The sequence below is a fragment of the Arvicanthis niloticus genome, chromosome X, assembly GCF_011762505.2.
Source record: "Arvicanthis niloticus isolate mArvNil1 chromosome X, mArvNil1.pat.X, whole genome shotgun sequence".
NCBI classification, from domain to species: Eukaryota; Metazoa; Chordata; class Mammalia; order Rodentia; family Muridae; genus Arvicanthis; species Arvicanthis niloticus.
Genome location: NC_047679.1, coordinates 114,883,144 through 114,902,331, shown reverse-complemented (window position 1 = coordinate 114,902,331; position 19,188 = coordinate 114,883,144). Strand labels below are relative to the sequence as shown.

Below are 19,188 nucleotides of genomic sequence, written 5' to 3'. Positions count from 1 at the left end.
TCAGAATCCTGTGGTCATCCTGTAGCATCCCTAATATGTCCTGGCTATTGTTCCCCTCCGATGCTAACTTCCCCTTTCCTGGAGAGTCTTCTAGGCCCTTCTGTGTGGCCTGATAAGCCCTTCTTGAGTTTCCTATGGCAGCATCTCTTCTGCTCTTTATCCTTCCAATGTCCCATCTGCCTCCACCCAAGCAGTGATTCCGGGAGAGCATGGAAACGCAGAAACCTCATCACATTGCCTTGAAATGAACAAAAATGGTTTGTATATACTTTAAATTGCCCATAATAAAACAGGTTTCTAACAGTTCTTCAAGGACTGTCAAGTTAAAGCCTAAAGTCCTCGGATTTGCCTTCAAAGTCTCCCAGGCTGTCTGTAAAATACCATGCCACACAGCCTTTCGCCTGTATTTCTCAACCTTGGCATGCAGCCTTATCTCCGGCCATGCACTTCTATATAACAGAGCATCTGTCTCCTCTGTTGCCTGCAAGGTGTTTCTTCCTCTCTTGGAAGCAGCCAAGTGAAAACTATTCCTGATCCATCAAAGACACCTTCCCAAATGCTTCCTTATCCTGAGAAAGTAGGGACTGGAGAGGGTGCCTCCTCTGGCCTGCTATGCATATATGCTGAACACGTTTTCAAAAGCGCAGAACGTTTTAGTTCACCAAATAAGTGTAATATTCACTTGACTTTGGGCAAACAGAATAATCTTAGCTTCTGCTTCTGTATCTAGGAAGTGGAAGTAATAGCAGACTGCTCTCACAAGGCCGGGGTACCCTTCCGTTCTGTTGCATCTGAAAACAGAGGAAGATGTTATAGGGTGAAGAGAGAGAAAAAAGGTAAAAAGAAAGAGGGGAAGGAAGAGGAAGGGAAGAGGGAGGCAAAGAAGGAGGGACGACGGAGAAGAGAGAGTCAAGAAGGGAAGAGAAGAGGAGGGAGGAAGGAATAGAAAGAGACAGAGAGACAGAGACAGAAACGGAGCCACAGAGAGACTGGCAAACAGACTTCAAACAAATCGCGTGGATAAATTACCCAGCTTGTCTAAGATGGAATGTGGAATGGTCCTGAAACCTACAGGTAAGACACTGCTGTTTATGGGAGCTAGTGAAAAATCAAAGCCGTGTACTGATTCCTCTCTGAGAACCGATGGCAGCCCATATTTGGGGGAGGTCAAGACCAGAATCTCCTACCCTCTCTTTATAAATATGTGACAGTCAGTGACAGTGACCCTGCCCAAAATCCAGGGGCTAGGAGCTGGGGGCTAGAAGCTAGGGTTTGCATGAAAATTCGCCCTGGTGACAACTCCAGTCTGTGAGCACCAGAGTGCCTGCAGTTGGATGCAGGGTGACAGAATCTGTGTGGGTCCATCGCGAGTCATCCTCCCTCCCTCCTTCCCGCCCCACCGCCGCTGCCACCAGCTTAGCTCCTCTGGGTTCGGGCCTCGTGCGTCACCAGCGCGGGCGGGGACAGAGGGGAGGGGGAAGCGCCTCAAGGTGAGGGCACCGCGCTGCCTTAAGAAGCCGTGCGCCCCCGCCACAGCTCAGAGCTTGTGGCGTTGTGCGCTGGCTGGACGTGCGGGCACAAGCTCAGTGCCCAGCTCCCACCGCGCCCGCTGCTCCTTCCACTCGGTGCGAGCTCGCAGCTGCCTGTGCCCCGAAAGGTGGCCAGCCGAGAGCGGCGAGCCCCGAGGGATCGGCCTCCAGCTCCTGCAGGCGAAGCCTCCTGCAGCAACAGGTAAGCTGCTGTGGGTTCCGCTCTTCTTAGCGAGTCCCCATCCCAACCGGTCCCCTACCCCAAACGCCAAGACACCCCTTTGCCAAGGCTAGAAGGTTACTTAGGTGGTGCGCACTATCAATGAGTTGGGGCTCTCAGGTTGCGCTTGCATATCCCGGGCACTTTCTCTCCTGTGTCCTCTCCCTATCTCTAATTTTCTTGTATTCTTTCCTGCGTTCTTGCGTCTCAACCGCTTTTCTTATTCTGTTTAGCTCTTTCTTTCTCCACCTCTCCATGCCCCATTTCCTACATTCTCCCCTTTTCCCCCTCCCTCTCCCACTCTTAAGATTCTATTTGTTCTTTCTTGGTTCTCCTTCTAAACAGGTCTCTCACTTTTCTTTATGTCTCTCATTTCCCTCCTCTTTCTCTCTCTACCTTTCTGGGCATCTCGCTCTCACCCTCTCAGGCCCCTGCCCCTGTCCTTGCTCACCCCTGGCTCTTTCCCTGTTTTTCACTCTTCCCAGCTCGCTCCCCTCGCCCCCACCCCTCCACCGTACAGATTGATAACCTGCTGGAAAATACAGTAGATTTTTGGAGAATATGGTGAATTTTGGATATGGGGCAGGGTAATAGGTATCGATCGACCTTGCATGCTTCAGCCACCACTGCGTTGTTGAGAAACTGCGTTTTATCAGATGGAGCCCCCTGGGGCTAAGGCAGCAACTGGTTTCCATGGAAAGATAAAGTCAGCAGAGAAAAATACAAGGAAATAAAATCCAGCTAGAGGAAAACTAAGGTGGTGGTGGTCTCTCAGAGAAGGCTGCTGAAAGACAGTGACGTGTGTCCCTTAAAAGAGGCAGAGAAAGAATTTGGCAGTGGTACTGGGGTGCTGAGACTGAGAGGCAGAGATGAACTAGAAGACATACCTAGAAATACCTGAGGGTTAGAGACCAGGAGAGGGAAAGGTGAAGCAAGACACAGAACTTAGGTACTGAGAACACCACACAGGAAGACCAGAAGAGATACAGAGAAGTGTAGAGAAAGCCAGCACACAGATGTTGGTGTAAGACCCAAGGAAAAGAGAAGGGTGCACAGCTACAGGGTAAGTTGACTAGTGAAAAATACAGAGACTGAGAGACAGTGAGAGACAGAGAACTGAGAAAGAGAGAAAGAGGGACAGGGAGGGAGGGAGGGAGGGAGGGGGGAGGAAGGGAGGGAGGGGATTATCAGACAGAGAACAGCCACAACCAGACATCGAGTGGCTATGCTCATGTTACTGGGAATTGAAAGACGGACTATAGAGTGAAGGAAGAGCCGGTGTCTCTGGAAACAGGGGCATATACTCTGGACAGAGGAAATGTGCCCCAGTAAAACATTGGAGAGAGAATTCTAGACACATAGGCAGGCAGGTACAGAGTGTAAGTGCGTGTGTCAGTGAGACAGATGTGTCAGCGAGATAGAAAAAAACCCCAAGAGACATTGGAGGGGACATGCTGAGGGAACGCTCACGGCTAATGGGAAGGAAAAGCAAGACAAAGAGCATGTAACACAGAAGAGACCCCAGTAGTGAGACCCCAAGAGTTAAGAAAAAAAGCCGGAGAAACTGCTCTGATAGGGATTAGGACTGCACAGGGATCTGAGAAAGGAGTCCTACAGCAATGCTGCTGGGCTCAGAGGCTTGTCTCTGCAAGGCACTAACCCTGCTCACATGTTTCTCTCATCCTCAATATAGTGTGCAGTATCGTTGTCCACTAGTGCAGAATCTAAGCTGGATCTCTTCTACTGCCTGTCTGACATCACCATGCCGTCCAGCTGCACCAACAGTACTCAAGAGAACAACAGCAGCCGAGCGTGCCTCCCCCTCTCCAAGATGCCTATTAGTGTAGCTCACGGCATCATCCGCTCCGTTGTGCTGCTTGTCATCCTTGGTGTAGCCTTTCTGGGTAACGTAGTGCTGGGTTATGTATTGCACCGTAAGCCAAACTTGCTGCAGGTGACCAACCGGTTCATATTTAACCTGCTTGTCACTGACCTGCTGCAGGTTGCTCTTGTGGCCCCCTGGGTGGTGTCCACCGCCATTCCTTTCTTCTGGCCTCTCAACATCCACTTCTGCACTGCCCTGGTTAGCCTCACCCACTTATTTGCTTTTGCTAGTGTCAATACCATTGTGGTGGTGTCAGTAGATCGTTACCTGACCATCATCTACCCTCTTTCCTACCCATCCAAGATGACCAACCGACGTAGTTATATTCTCCTTTATGCCACCTGGATTGCAGCCTTCCTGCAGAGCACACCTCCACTCTATGGCTGGGGCCACGCTACCTTTGATGACCGTAATGCCTTCTGTTCCATGATCTGGGGAGCCAGCCCTGCCTATACCGTTGTCAGTGTGGTATCCTTCCTCATCATTCCACTGGGTGTTATGCTTGGCTGCTATTCTGTGGTGTTTGGTGCAGCCCGGAGGCAGCAAGCTCTCCTGTATAAGGCTAAGAGCCACCGCCTGCAGGTGAGAGTCAAGGACTCTGTGGTGCATGAGAATGAACAGGAAGCAAAGAAGAGGGATGAGTTCCAGGACGAGAATGAGCTCCAGGGCCAAGATGGAGGTGCTCAGGCTAAGGAAAGCAGCACAATGGAAGAGGATCTCATGGTGGCCGAGAACAGCAGCATGAAGACCGAAAGAGGAAGCCTGGATTTCAGTGCAGGTATTATGGAGGCCAGGGGCAGTGAAGAGGACAGTAATGGCAGCATGGAGGGACTGGAATTCATCACTGAATTTCAGGCTAGCAGCGCAAAGGCAGACACGGGCCGCATAGATGTCAATCAGTGCAACATTGACATGGGCGAAGATGACATAGAGTTTGGCATGGATGAAGTCCATTTCAACGATGATGTCGAGGCAATGCGCATTCCAGAGAGCCGTCTACCCAGTCGTCGAAACAACAACAGCAACCCACCTTTGCCTCCATGCTATGAGTGCAAAGCCGCTAGGGTGATCTTCATCATCATTTTCTCCTATGTGCTGTCTCTGGGGCCCTACTGCTTTCTGGCAGTGCTGGCTGTGTGGGTGGATATCGATACCCAGGTACCTCAGTGGGTGATCACCATAATAATCTGGCTTTTTTTCCTGCAGTGCTGCATCCACCCATATGTCTATGGCTATATGCACAAGAGCATCAAGAAGGAAATCCAGGAGGTACTGAAGAGGTTAATCTGTAAGAAAAGCCCCCCTGTGGAAGATAGCCACCCTGGCCTTCACGAAACGGAAGCTGGCACAGAGGGAGGTACCGAAGGCAGGGCTGTCCCCTCTCATGATTCAGTTACTTCACCTTAAAGTTAGCAGTAAGGCAAACTTTAATTGTACACAAAAACGGAACACAAGAGCAGCTTTCTTTTCAGCGCACCGCTCACAATCTCATTAGTGCCAGTGCTTACCATTTCAGGCAAAGGTGTTGCACACGCATCCTTTCCCACCACATGGCCGATAAATATAAGGAAGAACTAGGGACTTGGAAGTTTCCTGAAAAGTATAAACCTGTCAAAGCATGGACTTTAGGATCCCCACCAAATATATACAGATATACACATATTAGGCTCGAAATTTCCCAAAGCAAGGGCTATCTGGTTTGAAACAACTGTTTTTGGTATTCTGCCTGTCTCCCCAGAGCTATAACACATCAGCTTTAGCTCTGAGTAAAAGGAAAAGCAATGCCTATGGACATAAGGACTTTGGACTTCAGGTCAGGAACTCATGGGCTGGGGCTACATATTGTGTTCAGCTGAAAGAAAAGAAACTGACCAACTCATTTATGGAGCCCCAAAAGCAGAGCTAGGTGGATGGATCACCGTATGAGCAGATTTCTGTACCAGAGGGTCCCACAGTATATGGTGAAAAGCCTATAATTCAAACTGCAACAAAGGTGGACTATGCAGTTAGACAATAAAGAAAGCTTCTAGGTCTTCACAAGGGATCAAGAAAAAGGTAAACCTGAAATGAGGGGCTAGGTCAAAGGAAGAAATGGAGAAATAAGACATATCCATGGAGCTAAACGACTATGTGTTTCTTTCTCTTTCTCTCTCTCCCCTCCTTCTCCATCCTCCTGTACCCTGCTACATGGGCAGGAACTGACCACTGTGCAAATGGAAAAAGTGCGATTGACACAAATGTTTTCTGTCTCCTATTTGAGTAACAGCAGAAAAGAAATCAGGCCACTATCTTACTATTTCCCTTCTGTCACTGAGTTGGGATACTTATAAGAACTCTCTAGAACTCTGACAGCCTCTGGGTTTTATTTGCTCTTATTTCAAACTGATGTTTTGATTAAACAGTATTTTCAGGTTTCAAGAAGAAAGGAAGAAGAAAGACAGAGAAAAGGAAGAAAGAAATTCCAGTATGAATGGCCAAAGTTCTAGAAAACTCACACTGCCGATAAATTTTATGTGTGTAAGAAGTTTCTTTTATCTCTGTACCCTAATAAACATGAAGCAGGTTCTGCATATGAGGATAGACATGTTCCTTCCCACATGCATATACATAATATACCTGTGGCTCTCTCTAAAACTTGTAAGTTCTCTGTACAAATGCAGGGTAGAGTATAAGTGTCAGGAATGACGTTATATTTCTTCCTCCTCACAGATTCCAGCATGAGCTTCTCAAGGGAGGAAAGGTAAACGGTTGTGAATTGTGAGGGTGTGGGTTTACCGTATTCAGAATGCAGGAGACTGGATACAACCAAATAGTATTGAAATGGCCTGTCAGATCAGTATGTCCACAAGAAGTTTATCGAATTCCACTTCACTAATTTAGAACTTGTGAGAGCCTCAGATAAGTCATCGTATCTAACCCTCACACTTCCATTCATTTTTCCAAAAAGTGTAACAAAGAAAATTGTTTGTCAAAATCCAAAATCCAAATGGAACCAGAACCTGTCTGTACAAGTGTGGTAAGTCCATTTGGCAACACATACGACATCTTCCAGGGAACAAAAAATAGGATTAAAGGAACATTGGTTGCAAGCTAAGTGCTGAGATAAGGAATCTGGTCAGGGCTTTTAACACTCTCCCTACTTAACTGTGTTTCTATTTTTTCTTCTTACTCTAGGCCTCTAAAGGCCCCATACCACTCCCAGGTTTAGGCATCTGAGGAGGCAGAAGCATGTACTGGAAACAAACTGTAGCCTAAAACCCATGAAGAACAGACACCGTTCCAATTATATGAGACATCTTCCTCTCTGGCAAATGTTTAATGTGCACATCAGCACACTTAGGCTATAAGCCACAAAACAGGTTAGAGAAAGATACAGGAAAACTCAGATATACAGAACTTGGCCACTGCCAAGTCACTGGGAAGTTCATTGCTTTTTGGTAAGTAGGGTAAGAATTGTCAAAGAACATGAAGGCTGCCAATAGAAGTTAGGTTTCCATCATTGCCTCCCAAAGCCTCCATATCTTAGCAGTATACACACTAAGGGGAAATCACAGCAATGTGTACAGTTAAGAAGGTCTGCTGTGTGAAAATTAATTGCTGTCTTTCTGTAGCTCTAAAAGAGACAAAGACAAGATTGGTTTTAGTTTGCTATTTCAGACATGAATGGATTTTCCCCTCTTCATCAGTTTTAACTTTAATGAAAATTTAGTACTTTCGTCTTGTGTCAGTGCTGTGTTCTCTTGTGGTATTTCTTCTAATGTAAGCTCTAACTGTATATAAAATGTGTTCTTGGAGATAAGGTGCTAGAGATTAGATCGTGTGTGTGCGTGGTTTGTGCAGTAAAGTGGGTGATGTGTGTGTACATGTAAAGTTAGTTAACAAAATGCATGCAGTACTCTACATGTGACCCACAATCTGGTCACTTTTTGAAGTAGAACATAGTACATTTATTTACCTTTAAAAGTGTATACTACAGGATATGTAACATGGCTCCACAGTGATATGCAGGAAGAGGTGCCTTTCATTCCTTACATCCCTGGTACGTGACAAGCAAGAACTTTTCCTGGTACAGCTGGGAAGAGATGTGGAACTAAATTATCATCTTGGCTGAAGTCCTCACCGGCAGTTCTCCATCCCACTGGCACTGGTATGCCTGTTTTCTTCAGTACGTAGAACTCGAAATCAAAGAAGACAAGTCCTTTCCCCATAAAGGAGCAAGAACCCCAGGACAGGCTATTGGAGTACTGATAGCAGGAGAAAAAAAAGAGTACTGTAGTTTCAAAACCTAAACAGGAACCAGTACCTGACTGGGAAGTTAATCAGACTTGCATTTAGCTGATCCATAGTTGACGATCCCTACCCTCCTAGAGAAGTGCCAAGACCCAGAAGGCTGCTCTGTTTTGTTTTTGTTGTTGTTTTCCTCTTTGGCTGTCTCAGATGAGATGCAGTATTAATAAGAGACAGTGAGAATTTGGGGGGTGGGGGGAGGGCAGGGATTGCAGCTCAGGTGTTTGAAGAGTTACAGTCATAGATCAAATATATTTGCAAAAGAACTCAGATTATTTTATTATATTTTAAAAACAAAAGTATTACAAGAGGATATATTTTATGTATATTCTCATTAAAACATTTCTAAAACTGCCTTTAATACCAAATTTCATGTGCTATTTTGAGACTGAGAAGAATAGGACAAGTGCACTCAGTCAATAAAACAGTTCTCTTTAATACTTTCCATTTTAAATTTAAAAGTTTCCTTTTAAAACAAAAGGTTTGCAATTTAAAAGTGCCTTTTCAAAGGATTTTTCAAAACTATAGTCCTGGGGCCTAGTTCCCATTGGCACAACTTACCTTCAGGTGCACAAATGGGTTGGAATTTATTGCCCACCTGTCAGCGAGAAGAGAAATCCCCTCACACTCAAATCAAATTTATGAATTGATACTGTTACATGGGCAGGCAGTCCCAGAGACTCTGCCCAAAATCATGGTTTCATATATTGGTTTAATTGAATGCATTCTAAACTGGTTATGATGCCTTTTGTGCCAGACAGGAATAACAGACTCCTGCTTGGGGAATGAAGACAGATTAATGTTTGTGATTTAACTATTATTAATATTTTTCGTGTTTCTTAAATAGGTGCTGTAAATCTGTCCTTGGTACATTCTTCTGAAATATGCTAAATAAAGTCTCATTTTGTGTGTGAATCTGGTTCTTATATTGTGCTCTTTGGGAACAGAGGGAGACACATGGAGACAGAATAAGCAACTCACTGCGTCAAGTCATCTCCATGGGCAACTGCACACATGTACATACATGTGTGCATTCACATACATACACACAAACCATTTTTCAAAATAAGAATAAAATTAAACGGGTATAAAGTATTGACCATTAGAAAGACGTTTGTTGGGAGATAGGACATTAGTTTGGTTCTGCATTACATTCCAAAGTGAACTGTGGTGAGCAGAGAGAAGACATGGATGTAGCCAGATCCCAAAGGTTCTCAAGTGTCACATTCATTCCAAAGTCAATGAGATTTGAACAGATGGGGGCTTTTTAATCTGAAAATATTAGATTTTACAAATTCTATGTGTTAGAGTGTTCTGCCTGCATGTCTGTGCACTATGCACATGCCTGGTGCGTCTGTGTGTGCATATGCACATCCCTGGTGCCCTCAGAGGTCAGAAGAGTATATATGCTCTCCTGGAACTGGGGTTATAGACAGGTATAAGCTGACATGTGGGTGTAGGGCATCAAACTCAGGCCCTCAGCAAGATCAACAAATGCCCTTAACCACTGAGCCATCTCTCCAAGTGGGGTCTCTTAAACTAGTTAGTTAGTTAGCTAGCTAGCTAGCTAGTTAGTTAGTTAGTTAATGTGTTTAATTTATTCACTTTACATCCCACTCACTGACCTTTTGGCTACCCTTGCCCACAATCCTTTCCCCATCCCCTCCCACGGAACATCCTTTGAGCTTCTGGGCCCCCCACTCCTGCGTACCTCCCCACCCTGGAACTTCATGTCTCTATTAGGCTAGGCTCTTCCTCTCCCACGGAGGCCAGATAAGCAGCCCAGCTAGAAGAACCTATCTGACATACAGGCAACAACTTTTGTGATAGCCCCAGTTCCAGTTGTTTGGGACCCACATGAAGATCAAACGGCACATCTGCTACATATGTGTGGGGAACCCTAGGTCCAGACAGTGTATGTTCTTTGGTTGGTAGCTCAGACTCTGAGAGCTCCAAGGGTCCAGGTTAGTTGATTTTGTTGGTCTTCCTGTGGAGTTACTATCCCCTTTGGGGTCTGCAACCCTTCCTTCTATTCTTCCATAAGAGTCTCCAAACTCCATCCACTGTTTGGCTGTGGGTGTTGGCATCTATCTGAGTCAGTTGATGGGTGGAGCCTCTCAGAGGACAGCCATGCTAGCTCCTGTCTGCACACCACAGACCCAAGGAGGCTATACAAGAATGAGGGAAAGAATGCTTGAGTCTCACTTGGGAGGGGGAATGAAATGGTCATGGAAGACAGATGGAGGGAGGGAACTGGGTGGGAAAGGGAATCAAAAGGGAAGTGGAGGAATAGGGATAGGGTGTTGGGAGGGAGAGGAGGAGGAGGACGGGGAGGGGGATAGCAGGATGGCCATGAGAATGAATGGAAATCTACAACTGATGGAGGATGGAGGTGGGGGCATCTTCAGGAGGAGATGGAGACCTGGGATAGGGGAGGTACCCAAGAATCAATGGGGGTATCCTTAGTGTGACTCATAGCATTGGGGATACAAAGCCTGGGGAGGCTGCCTTCTGAGGTCAGATGAGAAGTCACAGGTCAGTAGAGCAATAGGGACACTAAACAGCCCACAGAACTTTAGACACAAACATATCCTGTCTACAAGAAATGCAGAGATTGGGGGTGGAGCAGAGACTGAGGGAATGGCCAACCAATAATGGGCCCAATTAGAATCATATCCCATGGGCAAGTACCAATCCCTGACACCATTAATGAGACTTTGTTATGCTTGCAGACAGGAGTGAGGTTTCTTAAAAAAAAAAAAAAAAAAAAAAAAAAAAAAAAAAAAAAAAAAAAAAAAAAAAAAAAAAAAAAAAAAAAAAAAAAAAAAAACAAAAACAAAAAAAAAAAAAAAAAAAAAACAGTATTACCCAGTACCTTGGTCACCTCCACTAGGCTCAAACTTTTGCTTTCTTTTAACTTTTTTATTTATTCTTTGTGAATTTCACATTATGTGCCCCAGTCCCACTCATCTCCCCATCTCTTCATACCTACCCTCTGCCCTTGCAACCTCCTCCTAAAAGAAAAGAAAATAAAAACAAAGTCTCTTCATGGAAGCTTCACTGTGTCACAGTGTATCCCGCATCATACCTCTTTGTCCACACAGCTTTACTTATGGATTTTCATTGCAATGAGTCATTGGTCTGGTTCAATACCTCTGGCTTCTGCTATACTATCAATACCAGACCATCACCAGGACTCCTCCTAGCTATCCTGCTGTTGGCCTCTGTCATGGAGATCCTGCAGCTTTGGATCTGCAGGACTGGCCCCTACATGAGCTCCAGCAGTTCATAGAGGGTGGGTGGGTGTTGGGATAGGACAACCCAAAGTCCTAGATCTGGGCATCAGTAGTAGCTGAATTGGTCAGCCCACCAGCTCTCCTGTACCCACACCACCAGGGCCAGCTCTCCAGCACTACCCCAGCTCACCCAATGTAGCAGTCAGAAAGGAATCAGGACAGCTCTTCTGCTCTCATTCATGCCCTTGGTGCAGGCTCATGAACATACATGCTACCAAGGACAACTCTACTGTGCTGCCCAGGTGAGGTTCGGGCCACCTCTCCCAAGTGCTCAAGCCAGTGAGGTTTAGGGCCAGCTCTGTCCAACCCTTGGATGTCAACATAGTCCCAGGCAGCAGCCCAGATCAGGGATGTTCGCATGGCCTTTCATGGTAACATGGGCCATGGGCATCAACACAGAACCCTGCTGCTTTATGGGCATGAACCCAGACAAGCCCTTAACAATAGCATGGGCCAGGACATCACCACAGCCTCGGGTGGCAAGGCAGGCTACTCACACCAGGCTGCTCCTCACTACCCTTTGTGTCTCTAGTTCCACCTGTCTTTAGAGTGCTCAAACTGTTCAGCTGCTCTTTCTTTCCCACCTCTCTACCACATACTTTCATGTCATCTTGACTCCCATTGTAAGGGGGGGCATGAGGTGGGATTCAGGGTCTCTTCTGCTTGCTCACCCACTGTGCCTGCACTGTCTGGCAGCAAGGAAGGTCCTTGCTTTCTTATTAGGCTTGGAGCACTCCCTTTAGCATCTCTGTTTAACCTGTCCTAATTATCCATGCACACATCATTCAGTTTAGCCCCATTTCACCAGGCTCTATAGGATAGGAGAGCAAAAGCATTCTTCTCCAATTCTCAGCTTCATATAGCAGTAATAACTCCCATGCAGCCATCACATATGAAAATAGTAAACATATACAATAAGTTAATATGTCTAATATTTAAGAACCCTTACTTCCTCATGAGATGAAGTAATTGTCCTATTAGCTTCTCTTCAGATACTCACATTAGAAACAATGTAGGGAACTACAGACCTCATAGTGCTGAAGTGATGATATTCACGATCCCATATAAGGAGGCTCGGGATGCTATTCAACCCTATTTCAATCAAATTAAACAGCTCTCCTTCACTTAACTCCAAACCCAGGCTAATAGTGACTTACGCACTCTCCGAGTTGTTCAAAGGTGGTTGTCACAAGACCTGTTTTTATCTTAATTTTTGAATATTGCTCAGGCTATAAAACATTTTTTTCTGAAGGAATAAATTTTCCTTTCTAGAAAAAATATCTTCAATGCAAATAAATTGAAGCCCACATAAAACTACCAGACAGCTAACCTGTTAGTAAAAGTGTTCCCTGAAGCTCAACATGGCACCATTTAGTTTAAAGGGTTTGAATAATGCAATCAGTCCCAATGAGCTTCATAACAGCAGTTTCTTCTCAGGCAGATCTAACGGCCTAACTCTAGATTACAAGAAATCTGAAAATGTCAGTCAGAGATCTTCTGTGGTTTTCTGTGGCCACTCCTCCAACAATTTTGCAATAAGCTTTGGGCTCATTTGCCATCAACCATAATATAGATCCTTCTAATTTAGATAAAGGCAGGCTAAGCTACCCAGATAGTAACTTATTTTCTTCCAATGGTCAACCAATCAACTCCCAATTGTCCTTTCATTTCATGTCTTCCTTCCCCATTCCAGTCTAGCGCCCCTTCCTCTGAAGGGTAAAATGACCCCTTTGACCCCTTGATTCAGGTACACAAGAACAACTCCTCAGCTTTAGGATAACTTTGAAATGTTCATAAATTGAAGGGTATTCGTGCTTATTATTCAAATATTTTCCCAAATGAAACATATTTACTTATCAATAAAATTTACCACATGAAATGGAAGATTTTCATGACTGCTCCTCCAAAACTATAAACAAGATTGAGGAGCATTTGAAATACAAATGTCCAATATTTAGAGTTAATAACCCTATTGTTTAGTCAAAGCCAATCAATACAAATACCTGGGGCCAGCAAGATGGCTCAGTGGATACAGACCTTGCCACCAAGCCTAATGACCTGGATTTGACACCCAGCACTCACATTGTAGGAGAGAATAAAGTACCACAGGTTTTTCTCTATCTTCTACTTGTAAGCTATGTCACACACATACCCACACACATAAATATATATGCACAAAAAATAAGATATAGTAATAGCAGTAATAATAGAGGCTGGTGAGATGATTTAGTGGACAAGGTACTTGTCAAAACCCCTGATGACCTAAGTTCAACCCCTGGAACCCACATAGTTAGAAGATCACTGATTCCTGTGGGTTGTCCTCTGACCACTATAAAGGTAAGTTTTAAAACCTGGACACCAAATATTTGTTTTACATATACAAATACACATATGCTGCGCGTGCGCACACCCCCATATATATAATTATGTTAAAACTTAACATTCTTGGCTTCCAGGGGACAGTAAAGAGAAACAGACTGACAAAATATATTTTTAAGTTACAGGAAATAGACTACAAACAATTGGAAATGTGTAAGATTAACTGAACAATAAGACAGCGGTGTCTAATTTTTTATAAACTCTGTAATTTAAACTAACTAGTTTTATTTCAACTTGAAATAAGCTAGAGTCATCAGAAAGGAGGGAGCCTAAACTGAAAGAATGCCTTATATGGAGCTGTAAGCAAGTCTGTAAAGCATTTTCTTAATTAATGATTGGTGAGGGAGAACCTAGTCCATTTTGGGTGGAGCCCTCCCTGGGCTGGTGGCCCTGGGTTCTATAAGAAAGCAGGCTGAGCAAGCCTTGGAGATTAAGCCAGTAAGCAGCACCCCTCCAAGACATCTGCATCAGCTCCTGCCTTCATGTTCTTGCCAAGTTTGAGTTCCTGTCTTGACTTCCTTTGATGATGAACTGTGGTGAAGAAGTATAATGTGCCGGGCGGTGGTGGCGCACGCTTTTGATCCCAGCACTTGGGAGGCAGAGGCAGGCGGATTTCTGAGTTCGAGCCCAGCCTGGTCTACAGAGTGAGTTCCAGGGAACAGCCAGGACTACACAGAGAAACCCTGTCTCGAAAAACCAAAAAAAAAAAAAAAAAGAAGAAGAAGAAAGAAGTATAATGTGAATAATCCATTTCCTCTCCAACTTGCTTTTGGTTATGATGTTTCACCATAATAATAGTAACCTAAAGTAAAACACATATATTTTCAAAACAACCATATAGCTTGTATCATCTTTAGTTACAAAAAAAAAACCACAAGATTTTACCTAAAAGTTGTTAAATAATACCAATGAAACTTTGCTTCTGGCAGAGAAACTAGGTGCTCTAAACAGCATCAGGAAGCAGAACTGAGAAAAAAAACTTCACCTGAAAAACCCAATGTACTTTTTTTTTTTTTTTTTTTTTTTTGGTTTTTCAAGACAGGGTTTCTCTGTGTAGCCCTGGATGTCCTAGAACTCACTCTGTAGACCAGGCTGGCCTCGAACTCAGAAATCCGCCTGCCTTTGCCTCCCAAGCGCTGGGATTAAAGGTGTGCGCCACGACTGCCCGGCCCCAATGTACTTTTTAAGACTATATGAAATATAACAAGCAGAAAGGCCCAAGTAAGGATGTTTCAATCCCACTTAAAAGGGGAAAGAAAATAATCAAGGAAGGCAGACAGAAGGAGAGACCTGGGTGGGAGAGGGGAGGGGAAAAGGGGAACAGGATCAGGTATGGGGGGGGTAGGAAAGAAGCCCAGAGGGTCAGCAGAGTAAGTGGAAATATGCAGCCTTGGGGGAGGGTAGGAGCTGTGGGAACCCTCTAGAAAGTACCAGAGACGCAGGAGGTAAGAGACTCTCAGGACTCAATGGGGTTACCCTTATCCAAAATGTCCAGCAATGGGGACAGGACACTTGAAGAGTCCACCTCCAGTAGGTAGACAGGGCATCAAGTGGAGGGATGGAATTACCAACTCACAGTCAAAATTTCTGACCCAGAATGGTTCCTGTCTAAAAGAACTACAGGGACAAAAATGGAGAAAAGACTGAAGGAAAGGCCAAGTTGGGATCCATCTCTTTGGGGTGAGTGCACCAAGGCCTGACACTATTACTGATGCTATGATGTGCTTACAGACAGGAGCCTAGCATAGCTGCCCACCAGGAAGCCCTACCAGCAGCTGACTGTGACAGATGCAGATACTTACATCCAAGCATTGGACTGAAGTCAGGGACTCACTCCTATGGCTCAATTAGGAGGATTGAAGGAGCTGAAGTGGAAGATGACCCCATCAGTCTCACCTAACCTGAACCCCTGAGCTCTCTCAGATGCTGAGCCACCAAACAGGCAGCATATGAGGACTGGTGCAGGGCCCCTAGCACATATACTGCAGAGGACTGCCTGGTCTGGCCTCAGTAGGAGAAAATGCTCCTAATCCTCAAGAGACTTGAGGCCCCAGGGAAGTAGAATTCGGAGCACCCTCTCAGAGGCAAGGGGGAGGAGGAAAAGGATGAGGAACCTGGGGGGGGGGGGCAACAGCTGGAATATAAATAAATTTTTAAAAATAAGAAATGTGCTTCCTGAGTTGGCCCTTCGACAGCTGGAGCAGTCTGGAGAGTGGGCTCTGTACCTCTCCTAGACAGTACATTACAGCTGACTCCTGCAGTTACAAACATTGCTGTATTAATGTTCATTTTGATTAGAGACCTGTCTGCTCCTGACAGCTTCCTGTCTTGGATTCTAAGAAGAAAATGAGTATCTTTGGAATTACTCCAGTTGTGCGGTGACAGGCATTAGGCAAGAATTGCCTCTTTCCATCTACAGACAAATTACTGTCCAGAAAAGGGCACACTTGCAGAATAGTCGACTGATTATATCTGCCTAGACAGAGTAATCAGCCCTTAATAATTCTGCATCACTAAGGTCTGTCAGATGATCCTGGGCCAGAAGGCTGAAGATCAGATGCTCCAATGTTTTGTAGTATAGGGACTGTCCAGGTGTTCAGCGGTCTCTATAAATTGGCTAAGTTTTAGAAGCTATGCTTTGTGCTTCCCATAATTTCAATTAACTCAGTCATTCTGGATTTCTGACGGGGTTGAAAACTTATAGTCTCATAGCCAATTCTGGCTATTTACTTTGAGAGAAAAGATTTGAGTGGATGATTTTCAGCTGACATTCATTCTAAAGCCAAGAAAAAAGCCAGGTTCAAAACTAAGTGTTTTAGTTAGGAGAGATGACAGAGGTTCTGGTTAGTCAACAAAATGATGGACTGGGTATTAGGACTATCTTGTACCTCACTGGTACAAATAGGCATAATTATGCTCTAATTGTATTTTGAGAGAAAAGTTTTATTTTAACAGGAAGGGTGATATGTAGGAGGAGCTAAGGTGGGAGGAACAGAAGGAGTAAGGAGAGGAAGAGAAGAAGGAGAGGAGAAGCTAGGTGATGAGAGAAAGAGAGAGAAAGAGAGGTGGGAGACATGGAGGCAGATGTTCACATGTCTCCACCAGTCAAAGATAGTTGATATATCTAGGTTGAGTATTGGGTTACACTTCTGATTGATATTGAGCATTACCAAACTTATAAAGCCTTTGATTAACATTTTTTAAAAATGTATAAAAGCAAAAAGGAAAAGGGGGCATGGGAAAGGGGTTTTCTAGGGAGGGGAAATTGGGAAAGGGGATGGGATCTGAAATGTAAATAAAATATCCAATAAAAAAAAGAAAAGGCAGTACCACTCCTTGCTGGCTGCTGCAGGCAGGAGAGCTGGCCCTGGCCCTTGCCTGGGCAAAGTGGGAGAGCTGGCAGACTGAACAACTTAGCTACCACCCAGTCCCAGATCCAGAACTTTGGTTTAGCCCACTCCAAAATCTACCCCATGTATGAACTGCTGGAGATCATAAAGGGGGAAGTCCTGTAGAATCAAAGCTGAAGGCTCTCTTTCAACAACAGGATAGCTGAGAGGAACCCTGGTAAGGATCCAGTATTGATGGTATAGCAGAAGCCAGAGGCCTTGAACCAGACTAATGACTGACTCACTGCAATGAACATTTGCAAATAAAACTGTTTGGACAAAAGAGGTACACTGTGGGACACACCATAGCATACTGCAGCTTCCATGGCAAAATGGTTTTGTTTGTTTTGTTTTAATTTTTATTTTTTTGTTTTCTCTTGGCAGGGAGGTTGCAAGGTCAGAGGGAGGATATGGAGACGCAGGTGAGTGAGTGGGATTGTGGTGTATGATGTGAAAGTCACTAATAAGTTTTAAAATATGTTTACTTTGTTCTGATTATTTTAAATAAAGTATTTTTCTCTTTCTAAGAAACTATGTCTTAGAGTCCATCTTTTTACCAATCTATTTTCTTCCACTAATCAGTATTTCATATCAAAGAAACTGAGGCCAGACAGTGAGGTTTTGCATTTATAAACAGTTTAACTAAATATAACTTGGAGCATACATATATATGTATGTCAACAGATACAGAACTATTTGAAAGCAAGGCTTATGTGCTTTCAAATATTTGGATAAATTCATTAATCCACTTTTATCACACCGTAGATTGCAGTTACAAAGAAGAAGCAAGAAAAAAATCCAATCGTGCCTGAAACCAAATGAAAAAGATTTCTGTTAGCCATATATCATAGTAAACCAAAGAAACTTCCTTAAAAACACAAACATGTCTGTTTCAAGGCAGGCTGCTAAATCTTTAAATCTCAAGATTTATATATTATTAAATAAAAGTCACCAGTTCATCTGTCACAGTGGCACACACCAGTATTCCCAGCATCTGGGATGCTGAAGCAAGAAGATCAAACTAGTTCAAGGACATCTTAGACTACAGAGTAAGACTCTGTCTCAAAACAAGATAAATCACCAGGCTCTCTTGTTAAACAATCAGGATGAGCAGTGAGGCCAGAAGTGGTCACCTATAAACAGGTGAGAGAATCCTTCTGATAGAATTCTTCGAGTCTCTAACCAGAGCCAAAATTAAACAAAAATGATAAGCTTATGTTCTCCATTTCAAAGACGCTCAAGGTTATCTTCTGATATATACTTCTTGTAATATTCTTCAAAGTTTAGAAGTCGTAAGCAAACAGGCTGTGAAGATGGCTCAGTCAGTAAAGTGTCTACCACACAAAAATGAGGAACTGAGTTCAGACCCCCGGCATCCCCTTAAACTCTGGGTGCTATGGAGTACATCTATAATCCAAGTACTGGGAAGACTGAAACGTGGACTCTGAAAGTGCATCAGCCAACTGGTTAGCTTCAGGTTCAATAACTGCTTCAAAAAATACTATGAAGAGTGTCTGAGGAAGACACCTAACATGAACATCTAGCCTATGCTCATACACACCTTCACACACAGACATACACAGAGAGACAAATATATCATTAGCAGGATGCATAATAAAATGGAATATATAACCAGAGTACCTGTTAGTTTTCAAATAAAATTGTATCATTATAAACATGAAAAATATCCTATTCCTGAGGATTCATGTTTAAAAAAAAAAACACAATCTTTTAGAAGAAAAATACTTATTAACAAAAAATTGATCTTAATACTATGGTTTAAAACACATAAAACAACAACTACAAATGAACCAAATGCTCCTCAAAGAAGTTATTAGCTATATTACAGTCTAAATAAATGAAGGAATAATATAGTTACTAAAATGATAAATATAAAGGCTAATATAGCAGTACGGAGAACTTTTTGGTTGAAGATTTTGGGGGTGTTTGTTTGGAGACAAATTCAGAACTGGCCTTAAAATTACTAGCCTCGAACTTGAGGTGATCCTCCTGCCTCAGTGTTTCAAGTGCTGGGATTACAGGCACGTTCCACCAAGACTGGCTATAATCTTTATAGATGGTATTAGATATAAAGAAATTTATATCTTAACTCCCAAGCATCACAGCAATATTGGTGTGAACTGGATTAGAGAAAATAGAACATGGATAGCAAAAGATACTTTGGGATGAAAAAATTATAAGC

General features: G+C 43.8%; 2 protein-coding genes across 2 annotated transcripts in view; one reads left to right on the top strand and one right to left on the bottom strand.

The window, feature by feature from the left end:
* The first annotated feature begins 1,502 nt into the window (after positions 1-1,502).
* Positions 1,503-8,834, top strand: Gpr101 (G protein-coupled receptor 101). Its single transcript, XM_034486436.2, has 2 exons — positions 1,503-1,731; positions 3,443-8,834. Exon 2 carries the CDS (start codon positions 3,512-3,514, stop codon positions 5,039-5,041), a length of 1,530 nt encoding a protein of 509 aa, XP_034342327.1. The 5' UTR covers positions 1,503-1,731; positions 3,443-3,511; the 3' UTR covers positions 5,042-8,834.
* An 8,766-nt stretch (positions 8,835-17,600) lies between these two features.
* LOC117695484 (transmembrane 9 superfamily member 2-like) overlaps positions 17,601-19,188 on the bottom strand; it is a 74,086-nt gene continuing 72,498 nt past the window's right edge. The window contains exon 17 of the mRNA XM_034486372.2: positions 17,601-17,793. Coding sequence (XP_034342263.1) covers positions 17,726-17,793 — 68 coding nt within the window. The 3' untranslated portion in view covers positions 17,601-17,725. The remainder of the gene's footprint in view (positions 17,794-19,188) is intronic.